At 44.0% G+C, this 22,304-nt stretch overlaps 1 protein-coding gene across 8 annotated transcripts in view; it reads left to right on the top strand.

Annotated features, from left to right (window-relative positions):
- nf1a (neurofibromin 1a) overlaps positions 1 to 22,216 on the top strand; it is a 291,554-nt gene extending 269,338 nt beyond the window's left edge. For 4 of the 8 annotated variants that reach the window (XM_068010585.1, XM_068010588.1, XM_068010586.1 and 1 more), the window contains 11 exons: positions 2,947 to 3,078; positions 3,857 to 3,992; positions 4,550 to 4,707; positions 5,703 to 5,825; positions 6,821 to 6,945; positions 9,435 to 9,535; positions 10,230 to 10,372; positions 11,464 to 11,510; positions 12,331 to 12,547; positions 17,096 to 17,149; positions 20,689 to 22,216. In XM_068010585.1, the coding sequence (XP_067866686.1) occupies positions 2,947 to 3,078; positions 3,857 to 3,992; positions 4,550 to 4,707; positions 5,703 to 5,825; positions 6,821 to 6,945; positions 9,435 to 9,535; positions 10,230 to 10,372; positions 11,464 to 11,510; positions 12,331 to 12,547; positions 17,096 to 17,149; positions 20,689 to 20,831 (1,379 nt within the window). In that variant the 3' untranslated portion in view covers positions 20,832 to 22,216. Of the gene's footprint in view, positions 1 to 2,946; positions 3,079 to 3,856; positions 3,993 to 4,549; positions 4,708 to 5,702; positions 5,826 to 6,820; positions 6,946 to 9,434; positions 9,536 to 10,229; positions 10,373 to 11,463; positions 11,511 to 12,330; positions 12,548 to 17,095; positions 17,150 to 20,688 lie in introns of those variants that run through there. The other 4 variants (XM_068010587.1, XM_068010589.1, XM_068010590.1 and 1 more) reach the window with 2 other exon arrangements.
- The last annotated feature ends 88 nt before the right edge of the window (positions 22,217 to 22,304 follow it).

Here is a 22,304-nt window from a genome sequence, read left to right on the forward strand (position 1 = left end):
TTGTAATTAATGTATCTCTGCATCCACTCAAAATTCTGGCCAGTTTGCACATTAATAATGTTACGATCTCTGAGACTGGTAATGTTAAAATACAAGATATGAACCCCCCCAAACCAATTTAAAGAACTATATGATAAGGTTTTACATTTTAAGACTTTTTTTTTTATAATCACTAAACTAAAAGAAAACCCCATTAACTAAATAGCAATTTGTAAGTAGCTGATAGCCCAGATTACAAAGAAAGGGTATTTTCTTTGCTTTATTAAAATACTTGAAAACCTCACATCACACTTATACATTACACAGTCCTTTTTAATGGCAAAATCCTTTGTGATTAAAAGTCCCAAACTCCTCCCAGTTGCAATGGGTTGGATCTCCCGGACCTTGCCAAAAATCAATGTCGTCCTCTTATTTCTCAGAGCACTTCCGACCTGGACGTCCCTGAATAAGGCGATTCCTGGTGATCTTGCTGGTCAGCCTCTCCCCCCTCTCTGTCGGCCTCTCCCCCCTCTCTGTCGGCCTCTCCCCCCTCTCTGTCGGCCTCTCCCCCCTCTCTGTCGGCCTCTCCCCCCTCTCTGTCGGCCTCTCCCCCCTCTCTGTCGGCCTCTCCCCCCTCTCTGTCGGCCTCTCCCCCCTCTCTGTCGGCCTCTCCCCCCTCTCTGTCGGCCTCTCCCCCCTCTCTGTCGGCCTCTCCCCCCTCTCTGTCGGCCTCTCCCCCCTCTCTGTCGGCCTCTCCCCCCTCTCTGTCGGCCTCTCCCCCCTCTCTGTCGGCCTCTCCCCCCTCTCTGTCGGCCTCTCCCCCCTCTCTGTCGGCCTCTCCCCCCTCTCTGTCGGCCTCTCCCCCCTCTCTGTCGGCCTCTCCCCCCTCTCTGTCGGCCTCTCCCCCCTCTCTGTCGGCCTCTCCCCCCTCTCTGTCGGCCTCTCCCCCCTCTCTGTCGGCCTCTCCCCCCTCTCTGTCGGCCTCTCCCCCCTCTCTGTCGGCCTCTCCCCCCTCTCTGTCGGCCTCTCCCCCCTCTCTGTCGGCCTCTCCCCCCTCTCTGTCGGCCTCTCCCCCCTCTCTGTCGGCCTCTCCCCCCTCTCTGTCGGCCTCTCCCCCCTCTCTGTCGGCCTCTCCCCCCTCTCTGTCGGCCTCTCCCCCCTCTCTGTCGGCCTCTCCCCCCTCTCTGTCGGCCTCTCCCCCCTCTCTGTCGGCCTCTCCCCCCTCTCTGTCGGCCTCTCCCCCCTCTCTGTCGGCCTCTCCCCCCTCTCTGTCGGCCTCTCCCCCCTCTCTGTCGGCCTCTCCCCCCTCTCTGTCGGCCTCTCCCCCCTCTCTGTCGGCCTCTCCCCCCTCTCTGTCGGCCTCTCCCCCCTCTCTGTCGGCCTCTCCCCCCTCTCTGTCGGCCTCTCCCCCCTCTCTGTCGGCCTCTCCCCCCTCTCTGTCGGCCTCTCCCCCCTCTCTGTCGGCCTCTCCCCCCTCTCTGTCGGCCTCTCCCCCCTCTCTGTCGGCCTCTCCCCCCTCTCTGTCGGCCTCTCCCCCCTCTCTGTCGGCCTCTCCCCCCTCTCTGTCGGCCTCTCCCCCCTCTCTGTCGGCCTCTCCCCCCTCTCTGTCGGCCTCTCCCCCCTCTCTGTCGGCCTCTCCCCCCTCTCTGTCGGCCTCTCCCCCCTCTCTGTCGGCCTCCCCCCCCTCTCTGTCGGCCTCCCCCCCCTCTCTGTCGGCCTCCCCCCCCTCTCTGTCGGCCTCCCCCCCCTCTCTGTCGGCCTCCCCCCCCTCTCTGTCGGCCTCCCCCCCCTCTCTGTCGGCCTCCCCCCCCCCCCCCTCTCTGTCGGTCTCCCCCCCCCCCCCTCTCTGTCGGCCTCTCCCCCCCCCCCTCTCTGTCGGCCTCTCCCCCCCCCCCTCTCTGTCGGCCTCTCCCCCCCCCCCTCTCTGTCGGCCTCTCCCTCCCCCCCTCTCTGTCGGCCTCTCCCTCCCCCCCTCTCTGTCGGCCTCTCCCTCCCCCCCTCTCTGTCGGCCTCTCCCTCCCCCCCTCTCTGTCGGCCTCTCCCTCCCCCCCTCTCTGTCGGCCTCTCCCTCCCCCCCTCTCTGTCGGCCTCTCCCTCCCCCCCTCTCTGTCGGCCTCTCCCTCCCCCCCTCTCTGTCGGCCTCTCCCTCCCCCCCTCTCTGTCGGCCTCTCCCTCCCCCCCTCTCTGTCGGCCTCTCCCTCCCCCCCTCTCTGTCGGCCTCTCCCTCCCCCCCTCTCTGTCGGCCTCTCCCTCCCCCCCTCTCTGTCGGCCTCTCCCTCCCCCCCTCTCTGTCGGCCTCTCCCTCCCCCCCTCTCTGTCGGCCTCTCCCTCCCCCCCTCTCTGTCGGCCTCTCCCTCCCCCCCTCTCTGTCGGCCTCTCCCTCCCCCCCTCTCTGTCGGCCTCTCCCTCCCCCCCTCTCCGTCGGCCTCTCTCCTCTCCCCCCCCCCCCCCCTCTCCGTCGGCCTCTCTCCCCCCCCCCCCCCCCCCCCCCCCCACCTCTCCGTCGGCCTCTCTCTCTCTATCTCTCCGTCTGTCTCCCCTATCTCCGCTGGTTGTCTTGCTTACCATCTGCCTGCCTTCAGAAAATCTGTTAAATTCATCTGGACTCAAAAGTCAATATCTTATTACCCCGTTCCATACGCTTTGTAACCCACAGAAAGTACTTGGCTGCAGTTATGGACAGCTATTTGCAATGTAACCCCATACCACAGAATGAGTTGCCACTTTCATGAGAAGACGGAGAGGTGGTGGGGGGGAAATAAGAGTGAAAGCAAAGAGCTTCATAACAAAATGCTATAAACTGAATGGAGCTAACCTCGCAAACCACAACAACCTGTAATGAGCATTCAGGGTTTCAAAGCTATGTCATGGTTTCAGTCAGTTACAGTGAACCAAGCAAGTAAAACTTTTATGGTTTGATCCAAGTTGCATCCTTGACATTGATGTCTTTTTTTTCCCCCCTCTTAGGGTACAGACATCCATCGCCCACCACAGTGGCCAGAACAGTGAGAATTTTGCACACCTTACTAGCCTTGGTTGGCAAGCACCGAAACTGTGACAGATTTGAAGTTAACACGCAAAGTGTAGCTTATCTTGCTGGTGAGAAGATATTTTACTTGCTTTTGTGTTGCTAAGTATTTGTGTAAGTGAATCAGCTGAGATTTGTCCCATTATATAATTGACAATATGCTAATTTAGCCACTAGGATTTCCAGGGAATTGCGGGGGAGGGAAATCAGTTGAATGCATTGTGACTGTAAGGCATGTCGGTGAAAAAAAACAAAAGTGGCCATTGAGGGTAACCAAGTTGGGAGGACAGACTAAGCCTGGTGTTCACACGCACACCCCAATGGCTGTTAGAAAAAGCAACTGTGCCATACAGACCAGAAGGTCCTAGGTTTCATTCCAAGTTTCTTCTAAGTTGACTGGGGAGCAGTGAGTGGATATTATATTGGGTTCACTTAGGGAGGGAAAAATCAGCTGCTATGCCCCCTCTGGATCCCTTGCTAAAAATTAGTTGTACAAGCCATTGCAAGAGGAGTTGATCATCTTAGCTGTGATCCACTCTAGCAGTCCAATTTCTACCAGTGCTCATCTTTTGAGTCTGATACATGGAGAGTGACCACTTGCAGGTGCTAGAGGGCAGCTGGTCTCCGTGGACCCATCCCCAGTGCTATCAGGAAACAAGTAGAAAAGATTGCATTGCAGCTTCTATAGGGGAATCTAGTATTCTACCATTAATGCCAGGCAGCCCATCTATAATATTTTACTGATATTCATCTCTGCAATAGTGAATCACAGGGACTGATACACTCTTGACTGACTGATGAAGAGCAGACTTATTAAGCAAGTCATGAAAAAATTGTGTTTTTCCGCAGCCTTGCTGACCGTTTCAGAGGAGGTGAGGAGTCGATGCAGTCTGAAACACAGAAAGTCTCTCTTAATGTCTGACATTTCCATGGAGAATGTGCCGATGGATACGTATTCCATGCACCGTGTTGACCCAGGCTCCAGGTCTGTGAAAATTTTTTTTAACTGTTTACCTTTTGTTGCTACTTTGGTGAAATTGGTCTATTGCCGGTTTCTGGCAATAACTGGAATGCATGATTCCACATCTGTAAATGTAACTCTAAAAATTACTAGTCTCTCAACAGATTAGCTCCGCCTGGCCTGTTTTTGTTTGAATTGGGAATTAAATAAAATGTAAGTTCTCCATGCTGCCATAGAGTTAACTGACTGCAAGGAGTAGTTAAATAAACACGAGGGAGAAAGGAATAGAAGGTTCTGCTGTTAGGGTTAGATGAAGAGGGGTGCGGGGAGGGTCGTGTGTAGCGTAAACACAGGTAAACCTGCTGGGCTGAATGGCCTGTGACTGTACAGTACATCATGGGTAATTCCATGATGTTGGGCATGTAGCATTGAAGTGGATGAAACAAGGGTGTAAAGTAGTACAATAAGAGGATGTGTTGTGTCTTTCTGAAGCCTCTTTATTGACGGAATGGACAGGTTAAATTTTCTCACTGTGTAGCCAAATGGAGTCTCACCCGTTTTCCTTCCATTTCTCTTTACAGAGCTTTAAGAGAAAGCCAGCCGTGGGTTTCGCCCAAGACCTCAAACAGAAACCTGGCCGCTAATTACCCAACAATGGGGCAAATTAGCCCCAGGACACGCAAATCAATGAGTCTGGACATGGGGCAACCTTCGCAGGCCAAATCCAAAATAATGCTAGGTAGGGAAGCACAGTAGCAGTGCACAACATAACATAAAAAGGAGCAGGTGTAAACCATACAGACCCTCAAGCCAGCTCCACCATTCTAACTCGACCGCCTTGCCACGCTATCCCCACATCACTTGATTCCCTTAGTATCCAAAAATTTGTCAATCTCTGGCTTGAATATATTCAACGACTGAGCACCTAAAATGCTGTATGGTAGAGAATTACAAAGGTTCACAACCCTTTGGGTGAAGAAATTTTTCATCTCAGTCTTAAATGGCCAACTCTTATTCTGAGACTGTGACCTCTAGCTGTAGGCCTTTAAACAAAATAATTTATTGTGGCACTGCATTGATCTGCTGGCAGAGAGGAGTAAAATGCTGACTAGAACAGTTTTAGTAAAAGGGGGAGCGTCTTGCTTGGTTGGCGGGTGTGCACGGGGAAGGGGTAATCTGCAGCGAAGAGGACCCTGCATCAGAAGGGTAAGTTACAGCAGTGATATTGGCCACGTTATTTACCTTGGTCCTTCACCTAAGTTTCTTTTAAGTTTTAAAATGACTTACATATATATACACACATATATTAAGCAACAACAGTGACCAGCATGGAGGACTACTTCGACTTTCCCACCTCTCAGTTGAAGGAGGATTGCATTGCAGCAGGACTTGCATTTATATAGCACCTTTCACGACATCAGGACATCCCAAAGTGCTTTATAGCAAATGAATTGCTTTTGAAATGTAGATACCAATGTCATGCAGGAAACGAGGCAACCAATTTGTACACCGAAAGCTGCCACAAACAGCAATGTGATAATGACCAGATAATCTTTTTTAGTGATGTTTGAGGAATAAATATTGGCCAGGACACTGGGGAGAACGTCTCTGCTCTTGGGAAGGCCCTGAAATGTGTTTGCCTGTATCTTCACGGTATTGATGAGTAAGTTCTGCCACACTGTGGCACACTCTTGTGTTCGAATCTGAACGGGTGATGAACTTTGTGCTTTACAGGTACAAGGAAAAGTTTTGATCACTTGATTTCCGACAGCAAAGCACCAAAGAGACAGGAGATAGAATCTGGGATTACTACTCCACCCAAGATGAGGCGAGTGGCAGAGCACGATTTTGAAATGGGTAAGTAGAAGCATTTTCATCTTGATTTATTTTTCTTTTATTTCTATGCTATTTATGATTTCTCCACCTCTCAGCCCTGGGTTAGTACTGGGCTGATTTCCGTTTTGTACCATGTAGTTCCTCAAAATGCAAGCTCAAGAGCTTTATGTTTAATTATTTGTCTTTCTATAAAAAGCATGTTCTGACTTGTGATGCATTGTGTTTTTGCTACTTTTACCTATTAGTATTGGACAATGGAGCACTTTGCAGATTGTGCACCCACTGTCAGAATCAAACTCTTCTGGTGAAACATAGTTGGAGAGTATAGTAATGCTCACTGAACTGTGCTTCAACTGTACCCTTCAAGCAACCCATTCTGCACCACAGTGGCACTTTGCCATTTCCCACATTGTTTTACCTTTTTTTGTTCTTTTTTCTCATTCACCCTTCTCTCCTGAAAGCCCTTGCAGAGGCGCTGTTCCATGAATTCAGGTGCCCTCCAATATCTCACCCATCTGACCATTATTGATCTGTGAACTTGGACAGTGAACATTAGTGGGTTGTTTGAGCTTGGGGCGTTACAGCCAAGCATGATCCTGTGCTCAGCCAATGTCTGTACTTGAGTGATTCCAGTTTATGTTGCTGCATAGCAACCAGGAGTAGGAGCCCTGACTGCTATTCCCTTCATTAACCTTGGACCATGGAAACCCTTCTATTGACCCTACCAAACTCATCGAACTTGGCGCAGACTAGGGATCAAACATAATATCATGACTCAATGGCAGTGAATAAGTTCACTTGAGGCATCCTAGACCTGCATTTTTTTATGTTGTCCCAAGTGTGACCTATTTTGGCTTTTAATCTTTTCATTAATTTAATTTTATAACTTTAATTTCATATCTTTAATGTAATTCTTGGACATGCCAAAGAATGGGGAGAACCTCACTCATTCTCAGTTACATGGGGGTATTGTGATCAGTTCAATGCAATATCTGTTTCCACTTTTCCCAATTTAGAGCAGCGGATATCCTCACAGCAGCATCCACACCTGCGGAAAGTCTCAGTGTCTGAATCGAACGTGCTTCTGGATGAAGAGGTCCTCACCGACCCAAAGATCCAGGCTCTGCTGCTTACTGTGCTTGTACGTGTAGCTTCCAGTTTGACATCAGATGTCTCTTTTTTTTTTTGCCTTTCGTCTGGCCTATGTGCCCACTTCATTGCATTGCTCCTGTTTAAATTTTCTACTTAAAATTTTTGTGAAGTACAGTTAGAGTTGTTAAATTATGCAATAACTTATTTTGTTGCAGCACTTCTTGGAGATGAGTGAAGCAAGTAACTTCAGTCTTGTTAGAGTTCATTATAGACACTGCACTCGCTCCCATTATCCGTTAGGGTGGTTATGCTTTTTAAGTAGCATTTTTTGCATGTACAAATACCAACTACTCGGAGGTGTGGATGAGCAGCCAGGGCAAGGGGTGGGAGAATTAACTTTCCTCCGACCCTCTCCTCTTCCCATCCCCTGGAAGAAGCCTGCCTTCCACTTAATGCATAATCTAGGAAATTACAGCCAAGCAGGTGACCATTCAGTCTATCGGGTGGTGAACTCATCAGCTGAAACTGTCTACACTAGTCCTATTTGCCTGCCCTTTATCCTATCCTTTTCTGTTGCTTTTCCAATGTTTCTCCAATTCACTGTTTAAAATTATGTTGAGTCTGTACCGCAGGAACATTTCATAGCATTTGGCCTGTGCCAGCTGAAGTTAACTATTCCATGTTCCAGTATCCCTCTGTGTAGAAAGATTCTTCTCACACCACCCCTCCCCCACCCCCCTTTATTCTAGAGATAATGCTGTGTCATTGCTTGCTGTTGCTCTCAAATTTTCATCATCTTGAAAACCTCTTGAGCTGCTACTCAAGTTTGCAGCACAGAAGAAGCCCGTTGTGCCTGAACCAGCTTTTTGCAAGAGGAACATAGGCACCAGAGGAGGACATTGAGCTCCTTGAGCCTGTTCCTCCACTTAATGTTACCATGGATCTTAACTGTATCCACGTACTTTGGCTGCATTATCCCTTAATATCTTTGGCTAGCAAAAATCTAGCGCGCTGAGGTTTAAAATTATCAGTTAAGCTAGCATCTACTGTTTTTTGTGGGAGAGAGTTCCACACTTCTCCCATCCTCTGTGTGACTAAATGTTTCCTAAATTCTCTCTATTAAACGCCCCTCACCAGCAGAACAAGTTGCTCTCTATTCACCCTATCATTTCCTTTCAAAGGTGTAAAACAAAACCCTTGGTCAAATCACTGCTTAACCTTCTATATTCCAGCGAATACGAGCCTAGTTTATGTCATCTCGCCTCATAATTTAACCCTTGGAGTCCTGATAACTTGCTGGATCTGTGTTGCACTCCTTCCATGGTCAATATATCCTTTCTAAGGTGTGGTTCCCTGAACTGTACATTATTCCTGATATGGTCTAACCAGGGCTTCAGCAAAACGTCCTTGACTTTATAGTCTAGCCCTCTAGATATAAAAGCTAACATTTCATTCGTGGTCGGGTACAAAAAAAAGCTGTTATCTGTGGACATGGACCCCTAGTGAGAATGTTTTTGAATTCCTGCCAAGCAAGCTGTGTTGCCACTGAAGGACTGTAACCTTCATTTAGTGTAAGCAACATGGACATTGGATCAAGGTTGTCCAAGATGTGGCTTGTGAGTTGAGCCCAGTGTGTGATCTGGCCATTGGAGCCCTTGCTGGTTCCTCTATTTATTTTGTGCAATTGTGCGCACAGCCAGTTTTGAGTTTGGTTCATTAAACTTCCCAGGCTTTGAAAGACTGGAAGATTTGACCAATTGGATATTCGCCTGAGAAATTTGAAGAGCTGAAGTTTTCAAGTCTTGAGTGAGGAGGGGAAGAATGTAAATGCTGATTCCTGATATAGGACCAAGTAAATTTGGGAGGGCCTCCACTTCTGTATATGATTTTTTAAGATGTTGTGTGTGGGGTATAGAATTGCAGGATGGCTGCAGCACAGAAGGAGGCTGTTCAGCCGATCATGCCTGTACCAAATCTCTGCAATAACAACTCAGATAGTCCCACTCCTTTCACTGTAGCCCTGCAATTTTTCCTTCTTCAGATAATTATCCAATTCCCTTTTGAAAGCCACGATTGAATCTGCCTCCACTAAACTTTCAGGCAGTGCATTCCATTTAACCACTTTCTTGCTTTTTGCATGTATTTGAGGTCTCCCTTTTAATCTGTATTGGGGAGGATCTTGCATTAGTACCAGGGTAAAAAATTCAGATTGGAATGCTTTGTGAAGAAAATCTGTTGCTGTACTTGGACATTTGTCATGGTCTTCCCAACTCAGAGGTGTCAACAACTGAGTTTAGCATACCATAAGTTTCATTTGTAGTGTTTTGGTACAGAAAAGGACCCTGAAAGGAATTGTACTGGGTTTCTGATCCAGTAGTTTGAATATTGTGCATTATGTTGCCACCACCCAGTGGCTTGCATTAGAACTGCATCATTCTGGATAGCTGGTGTTGAGCTGTCATTTCACAACTCTCATGTATCTTTTTAAATCTGAAACATACATTCCAACTGACTAACGAGTTTGTATTCTTCTCAAAGGCCACGTTGGTGAAACACACTACAGATGAGTTTGATCAGCGCATCTTGTACGAGTATTTAGCTGAAGCCAGCGTAGTCTTCCCTAAAGTGTTTCCAGTTGTGTAAGTTCCTCTTCCGATTACATCTGCATCCTTCAGAGTGTGATGTCAATTGGATCTTTGATCAAAATTCAGATTTGCAGAAGTTGAAATGAGCATTTACGGTTTTTATGTTGAGCTCATCTACATGTCCCTTTGGATCATGGACTCTAGCTTCTCATTGCAGTAAGATGTTGACCTAAGGAACTAAGTCAGAGAGTCTGACCAGTTGAGTTAAAATATGGAGACGGTCTTTGTCTCATGAGAAAGTACACCTTTAACATCCCAGTAAATCATTCTGCTTTCAGTGGATGTTTATCTGCACCAGGTGCTCTCTCTCATGCCGTCTTTAGAGCTTTACTTCTGCACTGATAATGTAACAGAGGCAGCTGGATAGCGGCCTATCCTAATGTACTTTTGTCAGTTATGAAGCACTGCCTTCTGGCCTTTTCCTCTAAATCTGGGTGGTGTTCCAGCTACTGAAATCAGATCTCACCCTGTGCCTTAATTTTTTTTGTTTCCTATTTTACACTCACACATTACAGCAATGGCACAATTCTACAGTTATGTTTGGAAAAAGTAGAGAGTGTAATGAAACAAGCTTGAATTTCCACAAGGAAATTTCATGAAGTGAAAGGTTCAGTCATAATTTTCAAGATAATTGTGCATTTTTGACCCAGTTAACAAATCTCACTGTGTGTTTCCTTGTGAAACTTAGGCACAATTTACTGGACTCGAAAATTAATACCTTGCTGTCACTGTGCCAAGACCCCAACCTGTTAAATCCAATCCACGGGATTGTGCAAAGTGTTGTATACCATGAAGAGTCACCACCACAGTACCAGCCATCATATTTACAAAGTAAGTGCACTTTCCAACTTCAGTTTTTAATAGAATGGTTTGCTTTTCAACAGGGTCACAGGAGAGAGAGGCTGATGCGATTAGGTTACATATTGGGCCATGTTTTTTTCTGTCAAACGAAACAGTGAGGCTAATAACAGTTGCAGTTATATACTCATGAATGGTACAGCAACTTCAGGCAAGGAAGTCTGATTGGTTAAGGAACTACACAGTTGGTTGCCCTTTTTCTCTTGCTATGCCATTATGATCTTGCACTTGCAGCAGCTTTGTGGGCAAAAATGTTTCCGGCTTTAGGGTGCAGTAGCAAGTCTAACTAATGGCAGATGTCACTGGATGCCCTACTACAGCAAATTCTGACCCAGTGTCGTTTCATCTCAAGGACCTGGTATCAAACCCAGCCCTGTCTCATCTAAGGATCATGTCATCTCTGTTAATTGCTCGGGTCCTATTACAAATTCGGCTGTGAGCCCATGGAAGCAAACTGATACAAATTCAGCACAAACTAGTACCAGTTTGGCAATTTTGTTCTGAGCAGGAAGGAGTTGGAGCATTGAAAAGAGGAAAATTCACCCTAATGCAGGAGGTCGGTGGTTTTCAGTAGGATCACCGAGGAGCTTAACAGTAGAAAAAGGCTTTGGGCGGGTGCTGTCCCGTCCTTGCAAGAGCACTTTAAGTATTAACTTAAAAACGTTTTGTTTGGAGCCAAACCATTGCTTAGCCATAGATAGTCAATTTCAAGACCTCAGAAATGCAGGGATGGAGCCCGAGCATTGTGTAAATTGAATAATTTTTGAGAATTTTATTAAATCATTAGCATTTGTCATATTTATTGCAAAATGGCCAAGTGAAAAAATAAACCCAAGCATAATTTAATGCTACAAAAGTGACCTGGTTGAAAGTATTCTAGGTGTAACAAAATCTGTTCCTGGAAGTTAGCCTGAATCAAGAGGGACATTTGTTGTGAATCCTTGGGGGCAATGATGTATCACTGAATGCTCTAATCTGGCATGCAGTTTGGTTCTCAAGTATCTTTTAGATTGTTCAAACCTCAGTTGTAACTTCTCCTATCTTTCCCCATCCCCAAATTTCAGGTTTTGGTTTCAACGGACTTTGGAGATTTGCAGGATCTTTTTCTAAGGTGAGATTGAAACTGTTTTGAAGCATTTTGTGTTGCTATTTTGTTTGCCTTTACAACTAAATTATGCAACATGTTTAAACTGAAATGCTAGATTTCACAAATTAATACCTCAGCTGGTTTTGTTCATTTTCAGAATGATTCGATGGTTTTGAAAGAAATGTGATGAAAGGCATATTTAATTTAAATGAATAATTCATTGATAAAGACTTGCATTTAGACACCGTCTTTCACGACGTCAGGGCGTCCCAAAGTGCTTCACAGCCAATGAAGTACATTTGAAGTGTAGGAAACTCAGAACCCAATTTGCACACAGCAAGCTTCCACAAACAACAATGTCATAATGACCAGATAATCTGTTTTAATGATCTTGGCTAGCATCATGTTGTGAATTTCATTGAATTTGTACTATAGGATTTCCAGTTAGCATACTTCTCTGGAGTCAGGTGGTTATGCATCGGTTGGATCTAAATCATATTCCCCATCTCCGCACCACTTCCCCTCCCATTGTATTCATTAGAGCTACTACAGGATTTCTGCCTGTTGGTGACATCACCAGAGTAGCCTAGAAGTGAGGAGACAACTTAATGGTCTTCACAGGAGCCTGGAAGTTTGTTTTCTTCGAAAACCCTATGTTTTTATCTCTTCCTCCAATATACAATGGAGGAATTATTCTGAGCAAACAGTACTATCCTTGTAGATTTTTCCTTGCCCTTTAAATCTTCATATGTGTGAGCTTATATGTGCTTTTAAATGTTAATTGCACCCTCCTCGGAACATTGAACTTACAAATCATTTGTAAAATATTCATCCTTTTGGACAGCAAACTCAGATTCCAGACTACGCGGAGCTGATAGTCAAGTTCCTGGATGCATTAATAGACACGTATTTGCCTGGAATAGATGACGAATCCACTGAGGAATCTTTGCGCACACCAACCTCCCCCTACCCACCTCCTGTCCAAAGCCAGCTTAGCATTACTGCCAACCTAAACCTCTCCAATTCCATGACCTCACTGGCAACCACCCAGCATTCTCCAGGTGAGTGACATTTTCCTCTACTGATTACAGAAGCATATCTCAAATTGATCATTTGCCTCCTGATACATCAATAATCAGGCTTTGTCTTCAAATAATAGCACTTGCAAGAACTTTCTATTTACAACTTCCAGTGGTGCCCTTTGTAAGTATCTCCGCTCCCTAAAGATTTGCAGCCTAACTGGTTATGTACCAGCATATGCATTCTGTGATGGGGAGGATATACACTGTATCCACTGAATATGCAATAATCTTTATATCAGCTTTGATGCTAGTGTTTTCATTGTTGTTAACTGCTGATTGCTGTAGTGTTCTGTTTATACACTTTGTGTACTCGTTTTAAGTAGCATCACTTTATCTGTTTTGATACAAGTGGTGAAATTCAAATGCCAGTGTCTGTTCTCCCTGTTGACACCTAATTAACCCTTCTTATTGGGAACACAGCTGAAGTGTTGTGACAAGTTGTTGCATTTAAAGTCCATTAGTTCTCAATTGTCCATTGCGATCTCCAACTAGTTTTGTATGCATGGGTAGAGGAAAGGACTATTTTTAGAATGGAGCATCACTTTTAGCCTGAACTGGTAGTTTTAATCCTCAACTGGATTGATTGAAGGTCATGCCCCACATCCTAATTAATCTGAAGTTGGCAAATTTGGCAAGAGGAGATTCAAATCAACCCAAGTTAGAATCAGAAGTAACTTCCCATAGGTCATCAGAAACTGGCCTCTCTAATTTGCAACTATTTTCAATACAGCTAATCTCATTATATCATTGTCAGCATCTTTTCATTTTGCATTGTATTTAATTTTTATTGTGTTAATCTGTTCCTTTTTGATTATGCATGCACTGAATTTTTCTCTTGTCTTGCCTCCTGCTGCTGTCATTGTGACTAGTGTGTAGACGATCCCCAACAATGCCCCACTTGAGGTCTTCTGCTGGTGAAAATAACTGGTACAGGTGAAAACTATAGTGTGGACATAATCCATGATGCCCTGAATGGCCTATAGTTTCTAATTGGTGAAAATCCTTGGTTGTTAGAATATGCTTCATTGTAGTATGTGTATCTGTGTATTGTAAATATGGATCTACTGTTATATTATACAACCAAATGGAACCTCATTGTAATTATCATCCCTACTCCAAGGTTCTATCATGTCCAAATCTGTATTGCTATCTGTTTTCACAGTAGCCTTGGTTTTTTTGCCCCTAGTGAGTACTGCCAAAGGCTCTACTAATTTCTACCTATTTAAGAAAAGTAGTCTGGTTTCTGTTGGCTCATTGAGTAATCCAACACCTGGTATGGCACGAAGACAAACAGACATAGACAATACCAGATTTGATTTCCAGTTTTGTGCTAAATTCACGTACTCACCTGGGGCAGTAGTCAGTGCTCTCAAATGTACTGCCTTGAGAAGATGGTGGAAGCAGATTCAATCGTAACTTACAAATCATATATTTGCAGGGGGAGCAAACTGCAGGGCTGAGAGTCAAGAGCAGGGGAGTGACATTAATTGGATAGAAATTTCAAAGAGCCGGCACAGGCACAATGGGTCAAATTAAAGGCCGACCCGACCACTGGAATGTTCACTTTACCTACCTTCCCATTCCGAATCCATTTTTCACTTTTTCAGTTTGTGCAGATAAGCAACAAAAACTGTAATTGGACTTGAAAGGTTGTTTAAAAAGATGAAGATTGGAGCCACACAGTCAGTGATTGTTTCGTCACGAGTTAAACAGAAACCCATGGAGTTGTGCCTAGACAGGTGGTGCCACACTGTACCAGTATCTGTAATGCTTAAAATAAACACAGCAATTGCCCAAAGGCTCAGAAAATATTATACATTACCTAGACTCCTGCTTTACAGGTTGAAATACTTGCTGCAAGTTTATCCAGTGAGCAGCTGAGATGCAGAGACCAGGAAGGTCCTGAGTGGTTAATTTTTATAAAATATACAGTGTTTCTATAAAAAGTATAAAATGATCACTGTCAGGACTCTAGTCTACACACATACAGTAACAGACACTTGTCATCAGGTCCCGTCGGGTTCAGGTCGGGTAGCAGGCCTTTAGGTCAAATTGCCTGCTGCTGTACTCATTCTGTGATTCAGTACCCTGAGCTAAAGATTAGAAAAATCATCTGGAGCACCTGTCTGCCACCTAGTGGACTCTGCTGGGGAAGTGCACAGTTAAGGACTGAATGATCTTGGCATCGATGCAATCAATGGTTGAATAACCTGTCGATATTCATGGTCACCTGGTGAAGTCATAGAGATACAGCACTGAAACAGGCCCTTCGACCCACTGAGTCTGTGCCGACCAACAACCACCCATTTATACTAACCCTACAGTAATCCCATATTCCCTACCATTCTCCTACCACCTACCTACACTAGGGGCAATTTACAATGGCCAATTTACCCATCAACCTGCAAGTCTTTGGCTGTGGGAGGAAACCGGAGCACCCAGCGAAAACCCACGCGGTCACAGGGAGAACTTGCAAACTCCACACAGGCAGTACCCAAAATCGAACCCGGGTCGCTGGAGCTGTGAGGCTGCGGTGCTAACCACTGCGCCACTGTGCCGCCCCCCAGGTAGGGGAGCAAGTTGTGGGGTGGGTGATTATTTTTGAGGAAACAAAATTGTGAGGTCACGTGAACTGGACGGCCACCACAGATCTGCAGCAGGGTTACAGCTGGTCCCAGACAGATTTCCACAACTGCCTATATAGTGTGCAATGATCTGCATGATCCTGTGTTGCTGGTCACTGACCAGCTCTGCACTAATGGAATGGAACTTGCAGCATTGTGCACAAAGTTTAGAAGGATACTTGGGGAACATGAGTATTACTTTGGACTTTGAGAATTGCACTCAATCCAGTGCAGGTATTCAATGGTGAAAATGATAACGGTTTTTACCTTCACATTGGCGTACTAATAACCATAAATGACTTCAATATGAAGTCTTTCAATTCCCCAATACTCTGGTATATGAAGATACCACCCCATTGGTTGAACTTGTCATTTTTATTCTGCACTATCACCCACCTCCATTGGTACCCCCTCTGCACTGTTGCTGATACTTACTATGCTTTTAGTTATCTCCAAGCTCAATCTTTCTCAACGTTGTCCTTGCCAGCCTCTCACTTTCCACCCCCATGTAAATAGTAAATAGTGTACATTGTTCCAAGCTTATAATTTAAAAATATTGTAATGATACAGCACAGCATGAGGCCATTCCACCCATCACACCTGTGTCAGTCCTTTAAATGAGTTATCCAATTAGTCCCATTCTTGCTCTGTCCCATATTACCCCTGTAATTTTTCTCTCCAAGTATTTATCCAGTTCCCTTTGAAAAGTTACTATTGTATCTGCTTTCACCACCCTTTCAGGCTGTGTATTCGGAAATAGTTAACCAGGATCCAACTAGCATGTTATTGATGAAAGCTCTCCTTCAGAAGTACTGCTTGCTAACCACAGCTGTTACTGCAGCAGGCAATATAATGACTTACATAACATCTTCAACAAAATAAAATGTGCCAAGGTCCTTCACTGGAGCATTATCAAACAAAATAAGGCACGGAATCACATGAGATATTAGGTCAGATGACCAAAAGCTTGGTCAAAGCAGTAGGTTTTAAGCAGTGTCCCAAAGGAGGACAGGGGGTAGAGAGGTGTAGGGAGGGAATCCCACAGCTTAGGGCCTAAGCAACTGAAGGCACAGCCGCCAATGGTGGAGCGATTTAAAATGTGGGATGCTCTGGAGTCCAGAATTAGAGGAGCACAGATATCTTGGAGGGTTGTGGGGCTGGAGGATATTAGAGAGATAGGGAGGGGCGAGGCCATGGAGGGGTTTGAAAATGAGGATGAGAATTTTATAATTGATGTTGCTTGACTGGGAGCCGATGTAGGTCAGCGAGCACAGGGGTGATAAGTGAACAGGACTTGGTGTGAGTTAAGACAAGGACAGCAGAGTTTTGGATGACCTCTGGTTTATGGAGAGTAGGATATGGGAGACTGACCAGGAATGCGTTGGAGTAGTCAAGTCCAGAGGTAACAAAGGCATGAATGAGGTAAGCAACTTTCAAGTGTGTTCACTGAGAAGAATTCACTAAATCTTCATTGGGTATTTTTTCCCCCAAATTCTGATCTGCCTGAAGCTCAATAGTTAGTCACCATTTAAATCCTAAATGGTAATGCTTAACCAGTTAAATTGCATAGAGGACACAAACCAAGCTCTGAAGTAACGATGTCCAATACGTTTTCTCTAAAACCCTTGATGTAAAAGAGGTAGTCTTTCTAAATATAGAGCATGAGCCTATTATAATACCTCTATTCAGTTTGTAGCTTCATGTCAAGTGCCTCTTCTTTCTTCAGCCCACTTGCCCTAAACGCACAGCAGTCCAAATTTTCAGCAGATCAGTTTTAACCAGAAATATTATGGGTTGGTACGCGGTGGCTAAGGGATGTGACATTTTAAATGTTTGTCCAAAATATTCTTTCATTCTCATTACCATTCGCTTTTTTTTCCTCTCTCACCTTGTTTCCATGAAGCTTCTCTACCTTGCTCTAAATCAGCAGTTTTCATGCAGACACACTATTCCAAAGGTACTTTTTTTAATTTTTGTATAAAGTACTACCATTTATTAACACAGGCCATCCTTAAGGATTAGATTGCATAAGTTGTAATTCCAGTATGCCAGTTCAGTGTGGGGTTGAGGGAGAGATCCCAAACCACACTTAAGCGTGTCGATTTTTTTCTTCCTCTATATCAAGTCGTCTTGGTCATCAAATTTGAAGCCCGTGTTAAAAAAAAAATGGGCTACTTCAGATGTTAGAGTATCTCATCATCAGAGCCACTTTTCGAATAAGTTACACAGGATTGTGGCCAACTCCAACATGCTATTTTTCAAAAGCAAAATACTGTGGATGCTGAAAATCTGAAATAAAAACAGAAAATGCTGGAATTACTCAGCAGGTCAGGCAGCATCTGTGGAGAGAGAAACAGAGTTAGCATACTAGATGATGAGAGTTCTGACCCGAAATGTTAACTCTGTTTCTCTCCCCACAGGTGCTGCCTGACCTGAATATTTCAGGCATTTTCTCTTTGATATTGCTATTTTTCAATCACTTTTTCATACTCCGAAATAGTTTTGTTGAAACAGTTATACAGAAGCTATGTACTTCTCGACCTGTGGGGGTAGGGTAGAGGGGAAAATAGTCAAAATCAGAAATACTAACCAAAATTTTCAAATAACGCAATATGTTCATTTTGAAACTATATGCTTCTTAATGTTTTATGATTTCCTCAAATCCACTTTAAAAGTCAGGGAGTTTCAGTTTGCTGTGTTTGACATGTGTTTTCCCCAGCCTTTTTAGTCTGGAGGGATAGTTGGGAGATGAATTCCTTATTATGGTTTAATTGTGTACAGTATAAACCATATAACATCCAAGCATAGTAAACTTTTAATCTGTAAGTGTGTGGAGTGGGGTGTTACAAATTAAACACATGCCATAATACTCCAGGATGCAACTCCAAAAGAAAGTCGATGGCAGCAGTCGTCCCAGGAACTTTTTAAAACCTCAAGATTGGACTATAGAAAAGGTGGAGGACAGCAACAAAACACAGGAAGACAGAAACAAACTTGCAGAGTGGGCTGATAAATGGCAAATAAAATACAATATAGTGAAGTGAGTGGTTCATCTTGACAGAAGGGATGATGGGGGTGCCACTTGTTGCTTGGATGGTAGGAAACTACATAGGGTACTAGAGCAGAGAGATCTGGGAATAAAGAAATATAAATTACTGAAATCAGCAGCACTCATTGCCATAAGATTGAAATTTAAAATTGGAATTCAAATTTGCAAACAGATCCCTGAAGGTAGCAGGACAGGTTGATAAGGTGGTTAAGAAGGCATATGAAATCCTTTCCTTTATTAGCTGAGGTATAGAATATCAGAGCAGGAAGGCTTTGCTGAAGCTGCAAAAATCATTGGTTAGGCCACAACTTGAGTACTGTGTGCAGTCTGGTCACCTCATTACAGAAAGGATGTAATTGCACTAGAGAGGGTACAGAGGAGATTTACAAGAATGTTGCCAGGACTGGAAAAATGCAGCTGTGAGGAAAAATTGGATAGGCTGGGGTGGTTCTCCTTGGAACAGACAAGGCTGAGGGGAGGTCTAATTGAAATGTACAAAATTTTGAAGGGCCTGGTTAGAGTGGAAGTGAAAGCCCTTTTCACCTTAGCAGAGAGGTCTGTGACGAGGAGGCATAGATTTAAAGTGATTGGTAGAAAAATTAGAGGGGAGATGAGGAAAAACTTGTTCACCCAGAGGGTGGTGGGGGTCTGGACCTCACTGCCTGAAAGGGTAGTTGAGGCAGAGACCCTGAACTTATTCAAAAGGTGTCTGGATATGCACTTCAAGTGCCGTAATCTGCAGGGCTACGGACCAAATGTTGGAAGGTGGGATTAGGACGGGTGGATCGTGGCACAGTCATGATGGGCCAAGTGCCCGCTTTCTGTTCCTTAAACCTTCTATGATTCTATTCTTTAGCTATTAAGGTTTATTTCTGAAGGAACAAAATTCAAAGGCAGGGAAGTAATTCTTGGAGTGTTGTGTGCAGTTCCGGTCAGGAAGGGCCCCCTTGTTTGCACATATGCATGCTTTCTTTTTAATCTACCATAATTCCCTCCAATATTTATGCTCAATTCCTGTTAAAACAAGGGTGTACAGGAAAAATCAGCACAGTTCTATGTTTGATTCTGGGCTCTATTCCAATTCCAGATAGGCTAAATAGGATTTCCGTGTGGTCTTGGTGTCATTTTAATATTTTAGCAGTTGAGCTGAAAGAGCTACCACCTGCTCTCACTTCAAAAATCCAAGTCATCGCATTATGAACCCGTTGTTTTGGTGATGATTGTGAAGGTAATTTTGTGTTGCCATAATAACTAAATCCTCAACATGAGGTCTGTGGTTTTTCTTTTTTTTTATTGTCTTATACTTGATCTCTTTGCATGACCGGACATTTATGCTAATGAGTTTGTAGCTCTTAATTAACAATTTGTGCAAAAGTCTATCTCCCCCCCACATTTAATAGTGGGTCTAAATATAGACGCTTCAAAGTATTGCATTTTCTAACTAACCACTTTATTTGATTTGTTTACAACAACTCTTTGTATCAATGCATCAAGAGTTGCTGTCAGGAATCTCTTTAAAAAAAAATTACGAATTAGGTGGCTGAGTTTGCAGAATGTTTTTGTGAAAATCAACTTAATCAAAGTGAACAGACCTCAGCAAGGGCACCAGTTGGCCTCTTGGTAATGGGGTGTTCATCACCCCAACTCACTATCCAGTGAGCCTCGTTGAAAAATTGTGTGAGGGAACTTTGTGACCAGCTCTCGCAGTCAAATAGCTTGTGCCTCCTTTCACTGACCATGCTAGTGCATGAATAACATTCAGCACAGCCTGCCACTTTTACACAATGAAGTCCAGAAATAATACCGGATGGCATGTGTTTCATTGATTCATAACCCTAATATGCTGTTTATTTTTTGACAAAGAAATGGGAAGTCTTTTCAGCTTTCTCTTTGAAATTTGAAGCTGCAAGCGTGCCCAGGGAGCTGATAACAAGTGTGCTTGAGTTAAGTAGCAGAGGGTTGCTGGCATGTATGGAAGCTGACTGATGCAAGTCGCCACCTTCAGGAGAAAGGGGGGAGAATGAACTGGCAGCAAGAACATTGGACTTGTAGCTGTGGACTCTTAACACCTCGAAATTAAGACAGTTTAGACTTAATGCCAACCCCAACGCAATTAAATGAACAAGTGCTGTCACTGGGATGCAGTTGCATTTTGAAGTTCCAATGCGTTTCTAAACAAACACTTAGCACAGTGTGTAATTTCCTGAAACGTTATCCTGGATGGCAAGTCCTGATCTTTTTCTGTCTGTTGGGAAAGAGAAGGCAGGTATAGCTAACATGTCCCGGGGGTGAATTGTCTCTAGTTGATGGCCAGTCTTGTAGCCGGTATCCTTAATACTGTGCCGAGTCTTGGGCATTCTTCAGTGCCTGACCATTAGCCGTTTTGAAAACAAATAGTTTTTGTTAAGTGAGTAACTTGTACCGTGTATATTTCCATGATTTTGCAGGAATCGATAAAGAGAACGTGGAGCTTTCGCCAACGTCGGGACATACCAACAGCGGGCGAATCCGTCACGGGTCCGCAAGCCAAGTGCAGAAACAGCGCAGTGCCGGCAGCTTCAAGCGCCCCAGCATTAAAAAGATTGTGTGAAGTGTTTTGTGACTGACCCATCAAATCTTGTTGGGCTTCGCCCAGGTGAACCCCACCACACCACCCCCCTCCCCAAAAAAAGTTTCTGCTCCTGCCACATCAGACATAAGCTGCCTGACGACTAACAGCCGAAGATCGCCCTGCGACCCACTTGATTTTTTTCTTTCACGCAACCAGTATTTTCTGCAGTGTTTCTAGAAAGTTGTTCTAGTTCACAGAACATGAAGTTCCAAAAGGAAGAAGAATTTTTATTTAGTTATGTCAGCTTTATTTGGGGTGGAGGGGGAGGTGAGAGAAAAAGGCACTGAAATTCTTATCAACACTGTTAATAGCTGTCAAAACATGGAAGCCATTAATTGCAGAAAGGATGGTTCTACCTTATTTGCCTTTTATATGATAATGATAAGTGCTTTGCTGTTTGTGCACTTTTCAACAATCAACAAAAGTGGCTTAATGGGTAGGAATTAATCACATCCGTTGGTGATTTTTGCTCTGAGGAGAACTCCCTGTGTTTCGAAAAAGAAACCTTTAAGCTGTGGGTACAGTAACCAACCGCCATGTTTAAAGCACATTTGAGACACACACACACACACACACGAGTTTGGTCCATTGCAGCAATCATAGAAAATGTACATAACCATTGCATTTATTTTACTGATTCCGCAAATAACAAAGACTTTGTCTGTTTTTTATATTTGTTTACAGTCCTGGAAAAACTATGAATTAAAAATGATATGCAAGAACTTTGCCAAAATAGATAATTATCACAACAAGAAACTTAGTATTAAATTTGTGGTATTCAGCAAATGTGACTCCTTTAGGGACGATTGTGTAGTTGCCATTATGTCATAAAAAAATGAAACAGCAACAATATCTTGTGCAATTAACAATACGTTTCAGTGTGGTCTTAAGAATGTTGCCCCAGAGACAGTAGTGTTCACAGTCAAAAGCTGATGAACCCTTGACAGCTGACCTGAGGCTAATATCACTGTCTTTGATTTTGTTTCTGGGTCTGTGTCTCCTTCTCACACATATATATAAATATACACACACACATACACACACGATTTACAAATCAAAGGTGTTTCTCAGTCAATGTTATGCAACAGACCTTACTGCAAGAAGTCACTGCTAGTGTTGGCCACAGATTTTTTTTAAACTGCAGTACGTTCATCTGTAAATAGTTTTTGTGTAAAATTGACAAAGGTATATTTACTACACTGTAAATACATGTGATGATATATTGTATTATTTTGCTTTTTGTAAAGCAGTTAGTTGCTGTACATGTATAACATAACAAAATTTGATTATTCTAGTGTCGGTAATGTTAACTTCTCTCTTCCCTTCCGTTGCATTTTATGTCATTAAAAGAGACAAAAATAAAACGCTGTGTATTATTACTTACAGGTGTCATCAGCCAAAAAACTTCAGAGAAAGAAGTCATTCTCAAGCGCAGAATCCCATCACAACCTA

Source organism: Heterodontus francisci, chromosome 30 (genome assembly GCF_036365525.1).
Source record: "Heterodontus francisci isolate sHetFra1 chromosome 30, sHetFra1.hap1, whole genome shotgun sequence".
Lineage (NCBI taxonomy): Eukaryota > Metazoa > Chordata > Chondrichthyes > Heterodontiformes > Heterodontidae > Heterodontus > Heterodontus francisci.